Source organism: Acomys russatus, chromosome 20 (genome assembly GCF_903995435.1).
Source record: "Acomys russatus chromosome 20, mAcoRus1.1, whole genome shotgun sequence".
NCBI lineage: Eukaryota > Metazoa > Chordata > Mammalia > Rodentia > Muridae > Acomys > Acomys russatus.
The window spans coordinates 47,193,592-47,217,130 of NC_067156.1; the positions used below are offsets into that span (position 1 = coordinate 47,193,592).

General features: G+C 51.7%; 1 protein-coding gene across 2 annotated transcripts in view; it reads right to left on the bottom strand.

The window, feature by feature from the left end:
• The window catches only part of Synpo (synaptopodin), a 36,410-nt gene extending 13,643 nt beyond the window's left edge, over window positions 1-22,767 (bottom strand). The window contains exon 1 of one of the 2 annotated variants that reach the window (XR_007832457.1): window positions 461-711. Coding sequence is in view for 1 of the 2 variants with exons in the window: in XM_051163319.1 (XP_051019276.1) it covers window positions 22,345-22,726 (382 nt within the window). In the remaining variant the exon portion in view is untranslated. Of the gene's footprint in view, window positions 1-460; window positions 712-22,344 lie in introns of those variants that run through there. The other variant, XM_051163319.1, reaches the window with a different exon arrangement.
• Between the last annotated feature and the right edge of the window lie 772 nt (window positions 22,768-23,539).

Consider the following 23,539-nt stretch of genomic DNA (forward strand, 5'->3'; position numbering starts at 1 on the left):
GGGGTCAGGAAGGACCCAATGTCCCAGCCACTACATAACTTCTGGCTTGGCTGGGGCAGGAAGATGAGGAGGTCTGAGTAATAACCCACCCACTTTGCCAGCCCAGCTTCACATCCTCTCCACAGAGAGGGAAGCAATACAGACCCAGAGGGGTGCAGCCATGCCAAAAGCACAGTGAGTGCACTCGGTGGACAAAAACCAACACATCTCCCTGTAGAGTGACCCTCGCTTGGGTATGAAGGGCTGCTGGCTAAGTGGAACACAGGGATAGGAGCGGGGGGGGGGGGGCAGGGAGGCATCCCTAGAACCAGCTCTGGCCTTGCTGCTAACGGGCTGGCAGAGGACCCCCTTTGCTTCTTTCCTGGTGCTGGGAGGGGAGAATCAGCAAGGCAGGGAATGCCACATGCCCTGAGTCACACCCCAAACCCCAAAGGCCCCTCTGAGTGCTCAGCTTACTCACTCTGACTGGGTCCTCCCCGCAGCAGCCCAGCTTCTCCAGGATGCTCCAGCCGCTGGCCTCAGTTCTCAAAGCCTCTGGGACAGGCAGCCAAGCTCCTGGCTGACTGAGAGGAAAATCCCACCTTGACAGTACCCGGAGGAGCTAGATATGACTCCTCTCCTCCACAGATGACTCAGCCCAGCTTTTTATCAGGAAAAAAAAAAAAAAAAAGATTCTGCAACCGCCTTTTAAATGGCCTCTCCACCCCCAGTCTCTCCCCCGCCAATCAACCCACCCCACGCAGCCAGATTCACCACATTCATTTGTCCTGCCTCCCGGTCCTCTGCTTCTCTCCTGCTTCTCAGAACCCCAAACCATAGGAGAGCCAGAAGGGTCCTCCTCATCCATGTGTTCAAGGGTCCTGACAGCTAAGCCTGCACCCACCTTCTCCGTGTGTCCTTAGCAATGGCTGAGAGCACATTGGCTAGCGGTTCCCATCCCTGCTTGGAGATGGGGATGCACAAACCTCCGCACTTGGGGTCTTCTACTTCCCATTCTAAGTGTCCCACGCCTCCAGCCTCTCACCCAATCTGAATGTGACCGGCCCCTCCTCCCCCAAAGGTCTTCCCTGCCTGTCAGTGTCTAAACTGTACCGCCCGAGGCATCATCACTTGTGGATCAGTCTCTTCAGGGAGTGCTTGCTGTTTGCACACGGACTCTGATGGGACCTTGCTTCACTCTCATCTCAGCAGCCCCGAGGCTAGCAGTGACCTCATCTCCACCTGAGAGAAGCCGTGCCTTGCAGAGGTGCTGTGACTTGGAACAAGTCACATGGCCGGTTGGAAACAGCTGTGGATCACGCTCAGGGCACCCCTTCCAGTGTTTTGTTTCATGACATCCTGGGTCTGGGTCTTCCATCCCCCACCGCCTGCCCCACCGCCTGCCCCACCGCCCCTTTGCCCCAGTAGACTGAGGCCCACACTTGCTTCACTCCTGCACTCCTCCTACTTCCCTGCCTCCATCCACAGTGACGATGATAACTTCCACTCTCTGACCGTTGGATTCCACATGCTGCAAACAAAGGCTCAATCAAAGGCTTCCTCCTCAAATCCTCATAGCCGGGTCACAAAGGATGGCCTCTGACGGCCAGTTTCGAACCGAGGAGAAAGCGGCACTGAAGACCAGCTAACACCTCCCAGCTCTCACAGTTTGGCAAGAGAAAGAACAGAGTACAGGCAGAGAGAGCAGCGGGGGAGAAGCTCTTCTCCAAATGCTCCCCTGGCTGGAGAGCCACCTGCAGAGAGCCATCACGGACGCCTCTCAATCGGCGCAGCTGCCACTTGCATCCAGGAAGCTCTCTGCTCAAGGCTCTCCAGGCTCAGTAGCATCCTCTGCACAGCCAGGCCCAGAGGCCTCACAGCAGGAGCAGGATTCACAGGAAACAGCAGACACCGAGAGGCTGAGGGTTCTATCAGAACTCCTGGTTTCCCCCTGCTGTTGAAGGGGGAATCACACAGGCACAGATACAGGTAAAAGGCACCCACCCCGCAGACTGCTGGCTGACTAAGCTTTTGCTGTGAGGTCCTGGCAGGACCTGGCTGCCATAGCATCCCCTCTTGCTGGTTCTACTGGCTAAATCACTAAGATATAATAGGTAGGTTTCAGAGTCTTAGAAATGGTAGCCAGAGGGCTGGGGATACAGCTCCCATGTGGAGCAGTTGCCTAGCCTGCACCTTAGTCTGTATACATCCCCTAGCCCTGTGTGAAACAGTGTGTGGTGGCACATGCCTGTAATCTCAGCATTGGAAAGACAGAGGCAGGAGCATTAGAAGTTCAACATCATGTTTGGCTATCCACCAAGTTTGAGGTTTGCTGGGCTACATGAAACTCTGTCTACAACAAAACAAAATGAAATGAAACAACAAAGAAACAGCCAGTACGGTGATGCAAGGCTTCTATCCTAGCACTCAGGAGGCAGAGACAGGTGGATCTCTATGAGTTTCAGGCCAGCCAAGGCTACAGAGCACGAGACCTACTGTCAAAAATCGATCTGTTATTAAGGGGGGGGGAGGAATGGGCTGGAGATGTGTCTCAGAGGATAACAGGGATCTCGCAGAGGACCCAGACTCGGTTCCCAGCACCTACATGGTGGCTCACAAGCACTTGTAACTCCAATTCCAGGGGATCCAACATCCTCTTCTGGCCTCCATGGGTACTGTACACACATGGCACACAAACATACATGTAGGCAAAACACCCACACCAATAAAATAAAAATTTTAAACCTAAACAAAACAAGGCAGGCATGGTGGCACACACCTTGTTTTTGTTTGTTTTACTTTTTCTCCCTGAGATAGGGTTTTTCTGTGTAGCACTGGCTGTCCTGGAATTACTTTGTAGATCAGGCTGGCCTTGAACTCACAGAAATCTGCCTGTCTCTGCCTCCCTGAATGCTAAGAGTATAGGCGTTGTGTCACTGCACCCAGCTAGTGGCACACACCTTTAATGCCCCTACGGAGTTCCAGACCAGCCTGGATGATAACCATAGACAGGTAAGTTCAGGTCTCAGGGGACAAGAACCTATAAGGGAGGTAAAGCTGCCCTGTAGGCTACAGGTCCCTTGGAAGACTCAGGAGCACAAGACAGACCATACACATAGCCCTAGAGACATAAAGGAAAGCCAGGCTAGGAAAGAGAACTTCCCCTCATACATGCTCATATCCAGAGCCTGCCATACTCTGAGCCCTACGCAAAAAGGTGGCCTTTCTCCTGAGCTCTGTGCCAAGGCCTACCTCTACCATCACTAATTGCCTCAGCACAGGCTGTCAGTAACGGGGTTCAGTAAGTGTGGATGGAAAGAACAGCACCCCACATCCAAAGCTTCTGCAATCCTCACATTTGCTCCATCACTCAGCTCTAGAGCCAAATTCCAGATTCTTCTAGATTCTAGAGGGAAGAGTGGTTCCTGAGGGGTGAGGAAAGAACAGCACTGCTGTGGGTGGAATGGGAGATGAAACCTCAAGTCAAACCTGAGAAGAAGAAAAGAAGAAGAAGAAGAAGAAGAAGAGAAGAAGAAGAAGAAGAAGAAGAAGAAGAAGAAGAAGAAGAAGAAGAAGCCACAAGGTGCCAGGAGAGCACAGAGCCTGGGAGAGAGAGAGAATGCAGTTCAATGGCTTCCGGGAGAGGACAACATTTACCTTCGGTTTCTGTAAGTGGAGGCGAGGGATGCTCCCAGCCACAGGGACCAGAAGACTCAAGGTAGTCAGGTCCCACCCCCACCCCACCCCACCATTGCCTAAAGCAAGAAGGAGAGAAGAAACCACTGACGACAAAAAAAATGACAGCAGGCTTGCCTGGAGTCCCAGTTTGCATGCAGTGAGCCGGGTAGCATGTCACCAGAGCCCAGGACCTTCAAGGCTCTGCCCTGGGCTATGTGCACTGTGGGATCTGCCTGGGGCCTCTGGGTGGTTACATAACACGCACCACTCAGTCCCACAGTCAGCCAGGACCCTCTGCCTCCTCCACTCTGCCATCTGTTTCTGCTGCTTCCTTCATATAGAAGAGGCTGCTGTGCAGCCGAAAAAAAAGGAAAAAAAAAAAAAAAAAATGAAGGCCAGCCCTGTGGTAAATTCCCCACATTCCTTCCTCTCAGAAAAATAAATAACCCAGGAGGGGGAAAAAAAAAAACCAAAACCAGAGGAGGAATGATACTGACCGCACAAGCACGCTGGCACCGGGATATGAGTGGGGTAGGCAGCATGGGAACCCGGTAAGCTGTGGCTGCCTCTCATAATGGAGGATATAAGACCAACGTGGGGCTCAGCCTTGCTCACATCTACCATAGGTTCTGGGAGTCCCTGTGGTGGGGGAGCCACAAGTAGTCAGAACAGCAAACCTGTCCCTGTCGGGGCTAGGCACCATTGTTCCTCAAGTAGCCACCCACTTACCACATCCATGTACCTGGTTGTCCTCCTTTCTGCCTAATCATCCTTCCAATATGAGCTGTAAGTATTCTTATCTCTATTTTAAAGATAAAGAGACAGAGGCAGGTGAATCTCTGTGAGTTCGAGGCCAGCCTGGTCTACAAAGTGAGTCTAGGACAGCCAGGGCTACACAGAGAAACCCTGTCTCGAAAAACAAACAGACAAAACAAAAGAAACCGAGGCTCTGAAGGATTTGAGGATTCCCTATGGCACCAGGCTGGATAATCAACCGTGGACCTCCAGCACCTGCATCATGCTCCCATCCTGTCAGCTGGCGCCTCCCCCCAGGTAGCCCTTCCAACTACTGTGCATCAGGTCACCCATCATCCAGTCTTAGTAAAACAATTCATCTCTGAGTCTTAACTTCCTCTTTAATAAAGCAAGGGCAAGTAGCTGAGCCTGGTGCCAAATGCCTCAAATCCCAACACTTGGGAGGCAGAGGCAGGCAGATCTCTGTGAGTTTAAAGGCAGTCAGGGCTACATAATGAGATTCTCTCTCATCCTCTCTCCATCTACTTCATAGTCACCACTCGGCAAGTGAGATGAAGAGGTTGCTATAGGGTTTAAAGCACCGATCCCTCCTGCAGGAGTTAACTACAGCCTTTGCCATCCCTGGAGAGCCTTCCAAGGCTAGGCCTTTTGGTCTCTCACCCAATCAGGATCTCTTCTCCAGCCAGCCTCTGCTCTGTCGACAACCAAATGCGGCCTCAATCCATTTCTACTGCTCAGGGGACCCCAGAGGCAACCTCTAGTCCCACTAAGGGCATGCCCAGGTCCAAGATCCTAGTATAGAAGGGGCAGACTACACAGGTTCCGGCTGCCCTGCACCCACTTCAATGCCACTCATCAATTTCCAGACCTAACTGCACCTGGAGCCACTAGGAATCCTGCCAGAGAGGCCAAGCCGGTCAATCCTGCACCCCCATCTCCTCAAACTACGAAAGAATACAGGAGGCCAGGCCATTTGATTCCAGGGTCTGTCCTGTTGCACTTGGGTGACCTTGAGCTAATTCCTAAACCTCTTTGGACCTAGTTTACCCATCTCCTCAAGTGGAGACTGCACTGGAACCAGTGCTTGCCAGAGAATAGTGGCTCCCAGCTCTAGTGGATACCAAGGGTTTTGGGTGGGACTCTGGCTCTAAACATCTCTCTCTCTCTCTCTCTCTCTCTCTCTCTCTCTCTCTTCCAAGGGTTTCTCTATGTTATCTTGGCTGTCCTCGGCTCTCTCTGTAGACCAGGCTGGCCTTGAACTCACAGAGATCTGCCTGCCTCTGCCTCCCGAGTGCTGGGATTAAACGCCTTCGCCACTACACCCAGCTTAGAATCTTTCTGAAAATTTTAATTTATTACATTTATTCAGATTACATCCTGATTGTTATCCCCTCAATTGTATCTTCCCATTCCCACCCTCCCTCCCTCCCTCTTCCACCCTATTCCCTTCCTCTGGACCTCTGACAGAAGGGGGCCTCCTCCCCAGGGGGGCCTGCACAAACTGTTGCACCCACAAAGGATAATGCATGTAGTAAACCTAGACCCCCTGTTCAGATCTAGCCAATAGACAGCTCATTCTCTACCATTGTGGGGGAACTCTGGTGTTCCCCCTCCCCACCCTCCGATTTGATCACTTCCCCTTGGTGGGGAGGTCGGGGCAGGCATACAGAGGAAGGGGAAGCAGGCTATCCGGGAAGAGATCTGAACATTGTAATAGCTATGTAAGTTTCAAATGTGTCCTGGAAAGCACACACCTTTGGCCTCAGGTGTGTGACACCTTAGGCAGAGGATAATCAATGTCATCTTCACAGAGAAAGCACTGCTGGGTGAGGGGGAGGCATGGGCATAGGCAGGGGGTGGTGAAGGGGGTGTTGGCTTGGCAGAGGGACATCTTGTGCTAAGGCCCTGGGGCATGTTACACTACACATACACAAGCAAAGTGTCTTTTCTGACAGCCTTCTCCTTTCTTTTCTCCGGGACCTCTTTCTCTTTCCTTAATGCTGGACAGACTCCAGCGGGTGGCAACACATCCTCCCTTGCACACAGGGCCCCCACACAGAGGCTCTGCCTGCTTCAAATCTGTAGGACACGCAACAGATCCCACCCAGTCATGCACACAGTAAGAGTGGGCAGGACAGACACGTGAGTACCAGCAGGCATATACATGGAAGTACACTGTACTCATACAGAAGGCCAACATGGGTACCTCTGAAATAAGTTCACCCCTTGTAGGAGGGTATGCGTGCCTCCAGCCCACCTGGTCTCTAGGTAATGGAGTCACCCAGCAGTTCTTGCATGGAGGGAGGACTCCCACTGCTGGAGAAGGACCAGTGACCCCCAACGGTAAGCTTTGAAATCCATGACTCTACACTTCAGTCTGAGCTTCTCTCTTCAGGGATGCATTAAAAATCTACCACCCAAGCCAGACATGGTGGTGCATGCCTGTAATCCCAGCACTCAGGGAGGGAGAGGCAGGTGTATCGCTGTGAGTTCGAGGCCAGCCTGGTCTACAAAGCAAGCAGGGCAGCCAGAGCTACAAAGAGAAGCCCTGTCTTGAAAAAAAAAAAAAAAAAAAACCAAAAAACCAAAACAAACAAAAATCTACCACCTGATTTAGTGTCCCAGGAGATGATATTGTTCCAGAGAAGGTCCCCTTTCTGACCCCTACAACAACTAAGCCCTGTAAAGTACGTGTGCAGCACCAAGTGTGTCAGCGGCCATTATCAGCATCATCAGTTGCTGTCACAGCCGCCCTGGCTTCTTTCCTGCACAGGGATCAGGGCAGCTGAGAGACAGGATAAAAAGACCATCTTCAGCCTAGCATTCACCTGCATCAGTGAGTTCCTTCCTGTCTTGCCCATATCAGAACTTGCAGGTGGTGGCCACCATGCTAATTCCTGGGATTCAGTCTAGACCTATGGGTCCACCTCAGGGACTCCTGTACACAGCCAGGTTAGAGACTCCATGGCCTCTAGAGCCCATTGACCCATTAGTTAAGTGTGCAGCTAGCAAACACACAGATAATGCCTAGACTGTAGTCTGACATGTAACATGACTCCTTAATATTAACCCAAACCACAATTAATAGCATATACTATGTGAAAAGGAATTATCATGTGGAATGGGTATGAGCAGTGCTCATTGGCCTGCACCTGTACACAGGGCTGTGCATGACAACGCCATAATGGAACCTAGTTATTTTGTATGCTAAGAAGAAAACTTAATTTTAAAAAAAGGACATAGTTACACACACGATGATATACGGTGGATATATACCATCCTTTAGGTACTCACAATACTTAGATGGCTTTCCTAGCACTTTTCATTCATCGGAAATATGGGCAGAGCAGGGATTGTTACATCATTTTACAGACTAGGAAACTGAGGCAGTGGCTGGGTATAGAGGTACATGCTTATACCCACAGCATTTAGAAAGTAGAGGCAGGGGCTAGAGAGATGGCTCAGAGTTCAAGAGCACTGACTGCTCTTCCAGAGGTCCTGAGTTCAATTCCTAGCAACCACATGGTGGCTCACAACCATCTACAATGTGATCTGATGCCCTCTTCTGTACTGCAAGTATACATGCAGGCAGAGCACTGTACACATAATAAATCTTTTTTTAAAAAATAAAGAAAGTAGAGGTAGGAGGATTGTCATAAATTTGAAGCCAGCCAGGCACATATAGCAAGATCTTGTCTCTAAATAAAAGAAAATAATGCAAAAAGAGGGGAAGGGACACGGAGAAGCCATTCCACTCCTCCCAGGATTTCATAGCATGCAGTCTTTGACTTCCAACTAGAGACTCTGTAAAACCCCCTCAACTATACCACCTGATCCACCCATCCCTTATAATTTGCCATTAGCCACAGAGTAACTGGCCTTTATTCCAAGTTCATGGAAACTCTTGTGACTTCCTCAACAGCTCAAGGTTCCCTAGGAATGGGACAAGTCAACCAGCTAATCTTCCAGGCACAGCAGTGTCTCTCTGTCTGGGCTGCACACAGGGTGCCCAAAGTCCTGGCATTACTTGCTAGCATTTAATTGAAAACAACCATTTTTGTTCTAACCAACCTGGTCGTGAGCTACGAAAACCTTCAGGGAGCCTTGCATCTGCTGAACCTCTGTACCAGTCTTCAATTCCCTACCCTGTTGGGTGGTTGCAAACAGCTGGGCACACACATGCAAATTACCCATCATCAGGCCTGTGGCTCATGCACCAGCAATGGTGGTGTTCATGGGCTCTGGCTGACACACTAACTTTAGATGCTGAATCTGGTTGTACTTGTCAGTGCACATACATAATGCATACGTATAATTGCATGCGTGTCTTTTGTATGTAACTCAGGCTGGCCTCACACTTGCTGTGTAGCTGAGGATAACTTGGAACTCCTGACCCTCCTACATCACCCACTTACCAAGGGCTGGGATTACAGATGCGCAACACCATACCCAGGCTTATGTGATGTGGAAGGTTGAGCCCAGGGCTTCAGGCATGCTAGCCTGGCACTTGATCCACTCACTGAGCCACATCCTGGGTTCGCTACCTCTGTATTTCACATTCCATTTATTAGCATAAGGTTTACAGGCCTAAGTGGGCAGTGATAGGCCAGATGGGAAAGCCTCCACCTCTGTGACATCATGCAGTCTCACACAACTCCAGCAATTAATTGGGGGATGGGATTCTTAGGATGGTCAAGGTCAGGTCTCTGCTTGGCTGCTTCCTTGGGCTCAGTGGCCTTTGCATACCATGTTGCTGCTTGGTATGGGGTTCCCCAAGACCATTTGCCAAGTTTGGGGTCCTGGGAAACCGCTCTCCTTTCTATGTGGTGCCAAGTACTTTCTCGCCTCAAGGCTGCTTACTAGATGTGCTTGTCACAACAAGGCCACGTCCTCGGATCCCCGAATGTAATCCTGTTGATGGAGAGGTATAAATAATGTACTAGCATGTTCTCTCCTCCCCATCCTGACCTGCTAAGAATAGCACCAGCTACCCTTCCAGGGATCCCAAAGGGAAGAGGGCAGGACACCAAGTAGGGACAAGCAGGAAGAATGTCACAGAGCTGTAGCCTGCCAACTGCCCTCCCTGCTAGCCCACATTTTCCAGACCCTCAAGGCAGGGGGAGCCCCAGAGGATTAAGGGTGCCTAGAGTCCAGCAACTAAGATCTTAAGGAGTAAAAGAGAGGTCCAAGGAGATTGTATTCTAAAACCTTGGAGAGGGAGGAAGCTTCTGTAGGCTTTTGCTGTTTCTGAGTTTTAAAAAAAATGGCTGGCCTAGAACAGTTCTCATGCCCCAGAGAACAGAGGAACTAAGCAGGACTCTTGCCAAATGCACACTGTAACTTGGGGGTCAGTAGGGGACCCTGCATTTCCAACTAGCTGTTGGGTAATGCTGCCGCTATATCCACATGCCCCACTTCGAGAGCAGAAAACCCATTCTCTACGGTACAGATTGGGAAACGGAGTCCAAAGAAAAGGGCTTCAGAAGAGCTGGGCTCAGAGCACAAGCATTGGAACCAACATCTCATGGCTGTGGCTTCAGGGGACTCTGAGCTGCCTGCCCAGGGACATGCTCTGACCTGTGGCTGCTGGTCCACAGTAGCTTGCTCAGAGGAGTCCATTCAGCTCCAGGCACAGTGATGCAGGCAGAGAGGGGTGGCTCCCGATGCGCTATGAGCAACCACACATGAAGCAGCTGAGTGTGGGGCCCACTGACAGCAGCCATCATAAGAAAGAAGACACAGGCAGCCTTTGGCATAGTGCCAGAGAGACCCCCTCCTCCCCAGCATGCCCCTGAAATCTTTTGTTTTATTTTTTGTTGTTTTTGTTGTGTTTTTTGAGACCGGGTTTCTTTGTGTTATCTTGGTTGTCCTAGACTCACTTTGTAGACCAAGCTGGCCTTGAACTCACAGTGATCTGCCTGCCTCTGCCTCCCAAATGCTGGGATTAAAGGCATGCGCCACCATGCCTGGCTCCCCTGAGGTCTTTTTTGGGCCCCAGGTCCCAGATTACTGCCCTGTGATGCACCGTTCCTCGGGACTGCCTCATCCTCCTAACACTACAGCCTCACTGGCCTTTCTTTAAAGCTCACTGGAGGTGCCATGTCTTTTCTCACCTCAGGGGCTTAAGCCCTTTCTACTCTCACCCATCAGCTCTGCCTTCCTGACCACACTCAGGGTGTTTGCAGGTGGCGAGCTCCTCCGCCTCTGGGAGTGACATTCTCGCCATAGCATCCTCAGGATATCCTCCAAAGTCATCAGATTCCATCACTGTTTGTTTTAATATCCATCTGCTCTGCCCTAGCAAGGGCAGAGACATGGGCTATGACCTTCGGTGCCTAGACTACAGTTAGGGTTGAACAAACATTTTGTCGATCAGGAGGAAAAGAACGGAGGAGTGGGCCGTTCACATGCTCGCTGCAAAGCCTTCGCCTCCCTAGCACCACGCGATCTCACTCAACTAGAGACACTGTTAAAGAATATGGTATTTTCAAGATGATTGGCGTGAGATCTCGGCCCTGTGACCCCGCCGCTCTCTGGGGCTCAGTGGCCTTTGCAAGCCACGTCACTTCTTGGTGTAGGGTCCCCAACACTGTTTGCCAGGTTTGTGTGGGAGAAGGAACCTGGGTGAGACTTTTAGACTATTCAAAGAAAGCGCTTCCACTAAACCCAGTCCTCTACCATTGCCCAGAGAGGGACAGGGCTTCATCCGAGGCCACACAACCAGTGCACAGTGACACTACACTTCCTTGGCGCAGCTAGAAGCCAACAGCTGAGCTTCAGGCCCACCCACGCTCAATGAGAGCACCATCTGCCTGAATGCTGGGAGGAGCGCAGGAGGGAGAGAAGAGAGTGGCTTTGGCGGGCACATGTGGATTCAGGCCCAGAGCCAGGGGAGGTGGATGGGGCTTCTCAGCAGGAGGTCTGAGAAGAGCTGGGTCCCTAGATGCCAAATGGCCAGAGGCAGGGTGGTGGCATGTCTGCCCCTCATGCGCATGACAGTCTATTTTTTAATCAGTGCCCTTCCCATCCCCCAATTCCAGTCATCCTCTCAAATAGGACCTGTGTCCTAGCTCTCCATGGAGCCCAGAAGGCAACACAAGAGGCCAAGGATAAAGAGTGTCCAACTGAAAAAAATAAAAATAAAAAATAAAAAAAGAGTGTCCAACTGTCTGAGTGATATGGGGCCAGTCTCTGGACTCTTTGGCCTCAGTTTCCCCATCTGTACAGTGCTGGGGCATACCAGACTGCATGGGTTATTACAGCTCAGGTACTGTCATCCTTGTAAGCTCTTCAGCATTAACCACACTCACTCTGGCAGGGCCTGCCCTGCCCGTGGTACCCACGGAGCGCACATAACCATCCCTTGCCTATGCCCAAGGAAGAGGGACAGGAAAGAAAGGAGGAGGAACTGGCTCGTGTGCCAACCTCAGAGACTTAGGCCCCAAATCTCATGAAGTTCTTCTTGTCAGGGCCTGAGCGTCAGAGATAATGAAAATCAGGAGACACACTGTGTGAGCTGGAGATGGTGTCTTGGCCTCTCTGGGCTATGTTTCATAGTAGTAAAGCTTGAGGTCTGTGGCTGTCAGACTGGCTGGGTTTGTGGCTGCATGACATTGGAGCTCACTGAACTAGCCACTCTGTGTCTCAGTTTCCCATTCATAAAACGGCGAGGCTGGTCTCATAGAGCTCTTGGAACACAGTAACTTAAAAAAAATACTTTTCAAAAAACCTGTTTTTATTTATGGAGCATCTTAGTTCCAAGAGATTTTATTCTAGACTAGACAGGGTCTCAAATCAGCCCACTGGGCCAGGCGTGGTGGCACACACCTTTAATCCCAGCACCCAGGAGGCAGAGGCAGGCGGATCACTGTGAGTTTGAGGCCAGCCTGCTCTACAAAGCAAGTCCAGGATAACCAAGTCTTCACAGAGAGACCCCTGTCTCGAAAGAAAAAAAAAATCAGCCCACTGTCCCACATGGCCTCATCCAATGCCCCTTCCTTACTACAGGCCAATGCTTTTGGGATCCAGAGACCCCCCTCAGCCCCTACCCCCGCCATCCTTCCTGCTGGTTCCTTACAGCCGAAGCCTAAGGCCTGAAGGAAGCAAAGGGCTGCTCAAGACCACTTGCCCATGAGCTACCCCTGAAGCCCCAGGCCCCACCCATTTTGCTCACTCATCCTGTCACCTCCAAAACACTCTGGCCAAACACCAAGAAGAAACTTACACGGAGACACGAGGAGACACTTGGGCAAGAAGCCATCTGCTTAAGGGCTTGCTATTTTAATGGAGAGCAAAACATGAAGCGTACTATTAATAAGTAGTAGCTCACTTTTTAAGCATCCGCCATCAGCTCCCTCCCTCCATTTTCATTACAGCACAAGGACTAGCATTGTCTCCGCTCTACAGACGAGGAAGCAAGAGTCCAGAAGGGTTACGTAATGAGCTTATGAACTCCCAAGGAAGCCAGGGATGAAACCCCAAAGTTTGACCACAGCATTCACGTGCGAGCCATGCAGAAAGCAGGTGACACGGAGATAGCGTGTGGCATCCAGGGAGGTGGAGAGGGCAGGGCAGGGTCAGCACAGACCTACACCAGCCTGCCTTACTGAGTGGAAAAGATGAACCGGAGTGATGGAATGTCAGCAGCGGCCAGTTGGTGAAGAGTTCATTCCAGAACAAGGGCTTTGGGTAAGCCTCTGGCATCACAGGGCCTGGGGGGGGCTGTTGCCATGTAGACTCCTCCTCCAGGCACACTGAGTAGCAACTGAGCCCCAGTGTCCAGGGACAGTTCACAAAGGGCCCTATACAAACACTGGCCTAACTAACTCACAGAGCCTCCCCAGAGGCAGACCAGCCCTCCCTCTCGCGGGACCTCAGGCCCAGCTCCTATGGCTTGCATTTTAAAGCAGGGGGAGGTGGGGAGGGTACAACTGCAGCCAACACACATCACCCATACCCAGCTCTGAGTGCGGGCCACTCCCCACCCTCTGCGGTACCCTCCCAGGCGCAGAGCAATACCTTCAAAGCCTCTGAGTCCCACTCTGGATATGCGTCCTCCAAGAAGCCCTGAGAGCCGTTCAAATACCACCCAGACCTCCATGGCCACAGTGGCCCCTGATAAGCCTTCCCTAGTCACAAAGACCCTCAGCTTGCTCTCCATCTCTTTTCTTTTCTTTTCTTTCTTTCTTTCTTTCTTTCTTTCTTTCTTTCTTTCTTTCTTTTCCAAGACAGGGTCTCTCTGTGTTAGCCTTGGCTGTTCTGGACTCGCTTTGTAGACCAGGCTGGGCTCGAACTCATGGAGATCCTCCTGCCTCTGTCTCCCCAGTGCTGGCATTAAAAGCGTGCACCACCACGCCCAGCTTCTCCATCTCAACAACAGAGCTTCTTCTCCATGCTATAATTTCCCTCCCCGCCCCGAAATTATCTTGTCCATTTATTTGTTCTTTTTTTTTTTTTTTTTTTTTTTCCTTATCGTAGTCTTTCAATTGAAACGAAAGCTTCTGTGGTGAAATGGTTCATCAGATAAAAGTGCTTGTCATCAAGCCTGGTGACCTCAGCACAGTCCCTGGAACCCACATGGCGTAAGGAGAGAACCAACGTCTACTGACCTCCATACACATGCCATACGCATGTACACACACAAACATGTGCCCTCCCCCCAACACACAAGTAAATAAATGTAATTTCAAATTTTAGACAAAGCATCAGCTTTGGGAAGGCAGCACATACCTATTGCAATCTCAGCACTCAGAAGGCTGAAACAGAGGGACCATGAGCTCAGCACCAGGCTGAGCTGCACAGCAAGTTCCAGACCAATATGAGCTACATAGTGAGTCTCTGTCTCAAAAAAAAAAAAAAAAAAAAAAAGCCCAACACCATATATGTATGTGTGCATGTATGTACACTGTATATATACATGTGTATGTGCATATGCAAGTATATTTTATGTATTTTAATATATACATATATGTATATATAACAAGCGCCTTGTGAGCCGACTCTGTCTGGCCTGTTTTGTACTATAACCTAGTTCCTAAGCACCCTTCCCCCTCATTGTTAGCCAAGGCTACTGAGGTCCTAAGAAGGCAAAGGATGTACCCAAGGTCACTTGGCAAGCCAGCAGGTAGCAGAGATCAGCCTGGCACTACACAGCTGGGGCTATTCAGTGTGGCCCCATCCTCTCCCCGTGACCTCCCATGGCCTGTTTTGATTCTGTTTCTTCATCACAATGGGGCAGAAACGGTGCCCACTCTACTTCTTAGAGGCCATGGTATCCTGATCTGGGCAGCCCCGACTGTTTCCCCTCGGTCCCTCCCTTCCTGGCATCAACTGCTCCCAATGAGCTCATGTCTGAAAGCCTAGGAACTACCCTGAAGGAAAAGGTGCCTGCCTCCCAGGCCAGCCCACCCCCACCCCCACCCCCAGGCTGGAGGTGTGTTCAGCCTTGTGGGAAGGCAGGTTTGGTAGGGGGCACACAGTGTCAACTTCACACCTAGCAAGCTTCTGGGAATCAGCCCTGAAGACTGTGGAGAACAGGGGAAAGTTCCCTGGGTTTCTTCCCTCCCTCCAGATGCTCTAGGGTGCTGTGTCCCTCCCATTTATTAAAATGTCACACACACACACACACACACACACACACACACACACACACACACACACCTCTCAAGGAGAGAGGGCTCTGTTGCCTTCTGCCTACAGACGTGTCCTAACAAACTCTTCCTCCCTGGCCTCAGTCTCCCTAACTCAAAAGATTGGAAGTGGGCTAAAACTGCCCATTAAAAAGAGCCCGCAGGCTAGTTTCACTGTGATGAGGAGGCAGGCGCTAGGCAGAAACTAGGTACAAGCAAGAAAATAAGTTGTCTACCTTACCTTCCAAGAGAGTGGCAAGGGAGGGAAAGAGTTAAGCGCCTTATTTCATTTTTTTTTTCATTGTGCCAATATTGACTAAGTCCTAACTTAGGTTTTAAAGGGGTGCAGAATGTGGGGTGTAGCTTCCAATGTGAGGGCAGTCTAAAAATTGGGGCCTGAAAGCCTTGGTGGCCAAGCAGCAAATATTTGCCATTAGTCCTTCGTGCATCAAACTTGAATGATGCTGGAACTAGCCAAGGACAGCTCAGCTCCTGACAGGGATTTTGGCCTCCGGCTGGGCGACAATCATTGGCTTCAGTTTATGTCTCAGCCCCCCCCCCCCCAACATGGATAAGAGCCAGGTCTGGGTCAGTGACAGGGCAGGCTGGCTGCAGGCAAGGCACTCCATTGTACCCTCCTCAAGACAAGCATCGGATTTCAACCCCCACTTTTCAAAGCAAGAAGAGTAGGACAGCCTGACTGTCCCTAGGTCCATCGTGGTACTTGGGTCTGTAGTGCAGTGGCCCTCAGGGCCACTTACAGTACCTCTCTGGGATCTGAAGAAGGGAGGGGCATGCCAAGATCCTACAACAAGGAGGTTTACTCCAGGGCCACCTGCCACTCAGGACACGGTGGGAGTTGGGATAGGATACACGCCACCTGCGGCTTCTCAACTGTTATCCAACGTCTAAAAAAAACCAGATGTGGAGCTGGGAGCTCCGTAACTCCATGCAGAATTAAGCCCAGAACTTGAGGTTGAGGGAGGACGTGGAGACCTTTCCCCTAGATTCCTCAGAGGTCTTTCAAGGCCCTAGGCGGTACCCGCCCCATCCCTCCCCCCTTCCACAATGTCATGTCAGAGCCAGCCTTTTCTGATAATTTAAGTGTAAAACCAGTGCTGTAAGAATCAAGGGGAGGAAAGCTCAGGAGTCCTTTGGGGCACTTCATAAACGTCTTGATTTCCCCAGGTGGGATTGGGCCCTGGAGGTCCCAGCTTTGTGGCTGTGTGGCTACACAGAGCACTACAGCAGCTCCCTCTGCCCCGGCCGCTCTGCCCGCGAAAAATGGAGGTGCCGGTAGGCACTGTCGGTCCTGCTGCCTCCGCAGGAGCCCACATTGGTTCACTCGCAGGCTCCTGGGTCTGGCAGGCGGATTTCCCAGAGGGGGCTGGGGCTTGGACCTAGGGTTGGTGCCCATGAGTGAGCCTGGGGGCTGCATTCCCCCCAACATCGATAGGTTTGTGGAGAGAGACACGACGGCTGGAGTCCACACAGCCCGGGGAAGGTATCGTCCCAGGACAGGGCTTCCTCCTGTTTCCGAGCTGCTGGGGAGCCCTGAGAAGTCCTCAGCCTGCACTGCAAGTGGGGAAACTGAGGCTCCGTGTAGAAAGAACTTGGCAAAGGTCACCCTGAATACAGGGACTGGAGCTCAGATGTGCCACCTCCTTCGGGACTGTGCGAGCAGCTGCGCAGGTGGCAAGGGCGAGGCTCACTGGGCGCCCCGCCAGCCCCGAGCCCCCCCACTCACCTTCAACAGAGCTGTGCGCGGTCCCCGAGCTCCCGGGCGCCACCGCCTTGGCTCACCTGGCTACGTCCAAGCATGAGCCCCGCCCCGAGGTCCCTGCACCCCGCCCAGCGGTGGCGCCCGCTCGGCACCCGAAGCAGGGTCCTGGCCGCTAGAGGCTGAAGGGGGGGGGGGAACCCTAGCGGGAGCCGCGGGCGCTGGGCGGGCACCGCTCTCCTGCCGCGCGCTCCCCCGGGCCCTAGCGCCGCCCCTCCCGCGCCCCGCCCAGGCCCCGATGTGCGACCCCCTCTTCCCCGCCACCTATAGCGGAGGTCTCATCTCCAGGCGGGTCCCTTGCTCTCTCCTCGGGTCCTCACTTTCGACTGCCCGTGTCTCTCAGTTTCCTCATCTTGCTGTGTATCTCTAAGTCCGTAGTTCTGTTCTTAAATTCTTTCTCACTTTGCTTCTTCATGCGCCGCCATCTGTTTGCCCCTTTCTATTTCCCTCCCCCTACCACCCTCCTTTAAAATCTATCTTTGCGATTTCTGTCCCCTCAAGTGATAATCGCGACAACTCCACCCCATTTGACCCAATAACTAGAGTAACTGTCTTCCTTGGTGGGGCTTAAGCAAACAGGCTGAAAAGGGCTGTCACTGCCTCCTGGCTTCCCTTGACTTAATTGGCTATCGGCAACAAGGGCAGAGATGCTGTGTGGTCTCTAAGTGGCTTTGATTCCCCAACTTTTGCAAAACACCATTCAGGCTGAGCTCAGCAGAGGCCATGGCAATTGTCACTGCGCTTCAGTGGGAACACTACACACACATTGCTGTTAAAAGTCCACGTTCTCACATTCCAGTGCAGATCCCTCAGGGAGTGGCTTGGAAGCAAGACCAGTTAACAAGCACCTCCATACCGCAATTCCGAAGGAAGACCACACTCGCTGATCAGGCCTTCAGCCAGGGTGTTCCAGTGTCACCTGTCTTCAAGGGCTGTGTTTAGGTTTCTGATAAAGGAGCTTAGAAATATGCTGACTACCCACGTCACCCAAGGACCTCCAAAGCACAGGCCCAAAGATGCTCAGGTTTAAGACTAGCCCTAGCTCTGAGTGAAAGAGGTCAGGTGACCAGGAGACAAATCCACTCTGGCCCCTTCAATCCCTCTGTCTGGCTTCGTGGGTGTCAGGTCATTCCCCTGACCAGCGGTCACTCTTGTCCTGTTGTGTTGGGTAGGGCACAAGAAGATACCCTGGACATGCACCGGGCAAGAGACTGCTTTCTCCTAATGCATGCCCTGGGGAGGTGGCTGCAGCCCAGCCTGTGGAAATCCAGGAAACAGAGTGTGTGGGTGAAAGGAAGAGAGAGAGAGAGAGAGAGAGAGAGAGAGAGAGAGAGAGAGAGAGAGAGAGAGAGGCTAGGATTACTGTGTGGGTGGCTGTGAAAAGAAAGAGATGGGAAAAAGAAACCAAGAGAGAAAGTGGTTTAGTCTGCATGTGGGTGTGTGACAGTGGATGTGCAAGAGTGGTTGTGCCTGGGGGACACGCCATGAGTGTTTAGCAAAGGGAGAGGCGGTAAGGATGTGCTTAACCCATGTCTGCAGGAGGGAACCTGTGTACTTGTGTGAGCACACTTCCAAGTACCTGCTCCATGCCCTGAGATGGCATGAAAGCAATAGAAATGAACCTGAGACACTTGTCGGACATGATACAACGGATGAGGGGTTGTTTGGGAGGGTGTATGCCATGCAGGGTCTGCCCATTGCACCCATATGTGTTAGGGGTTGGGGGGCATTCGTGCATGCCTCAACTTAAAAGTTCATAGATGGGAGAATGTATATCTTAGAATGTGACATGTCTGCATCATGGTGTACACATGTGTTTATGGATGTATGTGGTATGTATGTTTGCTCGAATAGCACGGGGGGGGGGGTAATATATGAATCTATGAGTGCTATTCTTCACTGTCATCTTCCTATTAAAGTCACCAGGGTGTGGGGCTCCCTGCCCAGCCTCCTGTGCCATCTGCTCTTTCCCAGAAGCTTAAGGGATGGTGGGGGAGGGGCTTGGCCTTGCCTCCTTGACTTGACTAGACTCTGTAAGCTCTCTGCTTAATAAAATGGATGCGGTTCAGTTTCTTCTGCTCAATCAAGATGGATGTGGCCAGGGCAGACTTATCGTAAAATCGGTACCCATAAACCCTATCCTCCTACACATCTGGGGCTCAAGGCAGTGTCTATTAGAGTGGACACCCCTCACCATCAAAATGGCCACAGGCAACCAAGAAGCTGGGTCAGCAGTGGACCACAGGTCTCCGGTTATGAAGAAGAGGAATGTGGCTTGGCTGGATCCCCCACCCACTCTCAGGGCCTGAACAACCATTTTCCACCCCAGGTGGGTGGAAGAACACAGCCTGCTTCCTTGTCTCCATGGAGACAGAGCAGCCAAAAAGAGTATTTAAAAGCATAGACCTAAGACCTCTCAGGGTTCAAATCTCAGTTCCTCCACCTACAGGCTATGAGACTCCAAGGGACAAATCTCTTAAATTCTGTGTGCCTGGTTTCCTCATCTGTAAAACAGAGATAAGAACAGCACAAACTGGGTATGGAAGGCACACCTGTAAGCCCCACACTGGAGAGGCAGCAGTTCAAAGTCGGCACAGAATCCTTAGCAAATTTCAGGCCAGCAAGGCGACATGGCAAGACTGTCACAAAATAAAAAAGAAGAGAAAGAGGAGGAGGAAGAGGAGTCTGCAGCAGCATGTCTGACCTTTATATTCCGAGGATGCAGTGACGTAATCTATACAAGCCGTACAACACAGAGCCTAGCACCTCAAATGAGAAACAGAAGCCTGGGGTTCCGGCCTCCAAATCAGCTGCCAATTTTCTGTGTGTCTTTGCCCAAGTCATTTTCTGTTTCTGTTTCTCTGCTTCCCGTCTCCACCAGCACAGCAAGCTCAATGCTCTGCCGGGTACATTCAGCTGAGACTCCTGAGAGCTCTTTCGTGGTGAACTGTGACCTTCTCTCGGTCCCTAGGGACGTGGAACTTGACCGTGAGACTGCAGCCCCTTCTTGCTTGACAAAGGTCCTAACCTGCCCAGATCAGCTGGTACCAGCACCCACTGATGCCATATAAAGGTCTGTCTGGTACCCAAGGCAGAAGATGAATGGCTTGGACTTCAGTCTACCAGGCAGCGCTCCGGAAAGCCAGGTTTAATAGCGGAAGGTTGGGTGTGATTGTCTGAGATGCTTATGCTCCCCTCTGTAATGAGAGGAAGCTTGGAGAGGAAGCCTTAAGCCGCTAATAACCTGGCAGCTCCCCAGGCTTCATTCCCCCCCACCTCCTGCTCTCCAGGCAGAGGGAAGGGACCTGCCACTCCCCATCCCCAGGGAGCAGAAAGGCCGTTGAGACTGAGGTCCAAGACCACCCAGATTTCTACTCCTTACCAAGACCCAGCTTCCTCTGAGGAGTATCTTCCCTGTCCCTTCTCTCCTCCTGAGGCCACTCCTGCCCCTCTGTCTCTAGAATGCTCAGACCAACTGGACAAATAGGAAAGAGACAAATGAATTGGGCTATTTATGAAAAGGATGCACTGGGTCCCAAGGCTGACAATGACAGTGTACCTTGGACAGGTATCTTGAATCTCTGAATGAATCTCCGTTGTCTCACCTGACCTTCCTTAGAAAGCCAGAGAGAGAGAATGAGATCCCATCAAATGACCCACTGGGTGTGAGATGCCAACAGGGTAATCAAAGGTGATCTTTTCTCCTCTCCTCCCTGCCCATCATCGCTACCCTTGCAGGGGATCCGCCAAAAGCCCAGTTTCCAAATAGAATCATAGCTGATGGCACAAGGCCCATAGTCAAACAGCCATGGCTGAACATGCTAGTCACATCCTGGGCAAAGTCCCTCATATTCTCAAGCCTTCATCTTTCATCTGTGTAATGGGCTCTGCTGTGACTGCATGAAGCCATAAACAGATGCTGTTAGCACCGCAGACTCTGCACACAGCTCAACCAACAGCAGTGTGCTGTTCAGCAAATAATAATTGCTTCTATGTCATTTTACAAAGCTACCTAGAGCACTATAAATTTCCCAAAACATTGCTACAGCTAATATCGTGGCACCCTCTCCAACAGCTCCTGTTTTTATTCTATTTTCACAGATTGAAAAAAAAATTAGCTCATTGAACGGAAGGAACTTGCTAGGGCTTGACTAGTGAGCACTGGGCTGAGGCCCATCACCCTGCCTCCTGACCCAGCTGTACCCCACATATGGAAAGGGAACAAGTCACAATGGGCCTCAGGTTCCCGAGGCCCCATATTCAGGCTGACTCTGGGATCCTTCTCTCTCTTTAGAGGCCCTGAGAGCCCCTGACTGCTCCTGCCCAGCTCTCTGTATAACCCATGTCTGGGCGGGGACTGTGTCCAGAGGATGCTCAGAGCCTGGAGAGAATTACTGCAGAAAGCAGAGTGGGTGAGAAGACTGGTGAGATGCCAGCTCTGGCGTCAGCAACGCCTGCAGAGAAATGAAGTGTTCCTTCAGTCTCTTGACGCACAAGCCCTCCCAGGACTGTCCGCCCCCCGCCCCCCCAATCCCCCCCACACACACATACACACTCTGCACCCGGAGGACCTGCTGGCAACAGCTTTCCTGCCTATGCCGATGGTGGCTCAGCTCATGGCCAACCCCACCCCTGCTGTGAACCCACTGCAGCATTTCCACTGCCACTGGCCAGCAGTGGAGGCAATTCAGAGAGGCAGTTCCCATGTCTCATCCTGCCTGCGGTACAGACTCCAGAACTCACTGGCCCCAGGAGAAAACGATCCTTCCCCCTCCACAAGCTGTCACTGGATCCTGCTGCCATCCAGGTGACGTGGCTTGTGCCTCTGTCAAGTGACAGATGGAAAACCAAGGCCTGAGTGAGGACCCTAAGCCTAGCTCAGCCGTCAATATGTTGAGGGCCGCCGCTTCTCATGAGTCTCAGTTTCCCCCACTGAGGTCAGCTTCCATGAAAGACTTCAGTGTCTGCGCTGTCAACACCTGTGAGGCAATGACCTCTGTCAGGGTGTCTGTTTGTCTAGAGCTACCGCTGAGCTCTGTAGGCTTAATGAGGGGACCCTGCCACCCGTCCGTCTTGTTATCAGTAACGGTCAAAGGGCAGGTGAGAGGGGGAAAGTGGGTTTTTGTCAACCAAGTGAGATTCGGGTGTCTGCTGTTGCCTTCTCTTTGACAGACAGCTGGAGCTACCCATACAGCTCAACTGCCCATCTCTCCACAGCTGGAAATCAGGACATGTTGGAAGACCTGTGATAAGTGTTAAACATCCTAGAAAAACATGCTCCAAAAATCCCTGAGTAAGAACCAGTGGGACCCAGGTGGAGTGGCGCACACATTTAATCCCAACCCTCAAGAGGCAGAGGCAAGCAGATTGCTGTGAGTTCGAGGCCAGCCTGGCCTACAAAGTGAGTTCAGGACTGCCAGGGCTACCCAGAGAAACCCTGTCTTGAAAAAAAAAAAAAAACCCAAAACAAAACAAACAAACAAACAAAGAACCAGTGGGGTTTTCTATGATCTACAAGCTTACCTGGTTTCTGGGCCACCCTGGGCACAGGGCTGGAGCTGGCACTCACTGTCATCACTTTCCGGGCCTGTACCACATCCCAATCATGGCTGGTCCTGTCATTGTGCTGGAAGCCACCTTGTGCCTCCCTGGCACAGCTGGATGGCTGCATGATGCCTGGGGCTCTGGATAGCTGTGGTGCCCCTTGGTCGCTTCTGCTCTTGTTGGACACCTCTTCTTCCAGGTCTGCAAGCCTCACATCCCCCTGCAGGCCATCTTCACTGCTGCTTTCCTCAGCTTCAAGAGCCAGGCACCTGTAGCTCCCATCAGGGATCTGGAAGGTACGAGGGGCAGCCCTCCCCTCCCTGGGGCCAAGGGGTGGGGGTGGAAAGTGAGGGCCCAGCATTGTGGTCCTCTCCTTGGTAGTTCAAAGCAGCAGCCTTCTGGCTCAGGGTGGGTGACCCGTGTGAGTATTGTTCCTCGCTCCTTCCTCTCAAGGCCTCCTCCGGTTCTCTGTAGATTCACCTGCTGCTGCTGCTGCTGCTGCACAGGACTGGCATGAAATCCAGCTGAGGTGGGCAGATAAGTCCTTTCTGGGCTGGGTGACAATGTAAACTACACTTTCTTCTTATCCTCCTGAGCTCTGCTATGTAGGCCCCTTCAGAACAGTCTATCTGCACAGGAAGAAAAGATACAACACACCAGAGAGCTCAGTGCGTGTTCTGAACGGGGTCGCTGAGACCTGTCCACCTTTGAGTAGCCAGCCTCAAGAGTTGTCTGGGATTTGGGGTACAGATCCCACTCCTCCACAGGGAAACGTTTCCGGAGGCTCAGCTTTGTAGTATGCTATTCATACCCCATCCTTAGGCTACCTGATACTTATTTACTTAATGTTTCCCTTCAATCCACTTTAAATAACATAACGTCTATTACTTTAGACTTATCTTGAGCAATAATTGCAGGAAAACCACAAGCACATTGTGCCAAGTTGTCCCCTTCCCTGTGCACATTGAATAAATAGCTAGTTATTTTAAAAACACTCATCTGTGCGCCACCTAAAAAGAATTCTTTCAAGTCCCACCAAAGGTACACACACCACAGGAACCATGGGACAGTGGGGTGGGGGTACAAGACTAAGGTACACAGCTGATTACCATGGGTGCTTACACGTGCTGGGCGTGTGTGTTGGTCTCCCCTCACCCATTTGTAAGATGGCCAT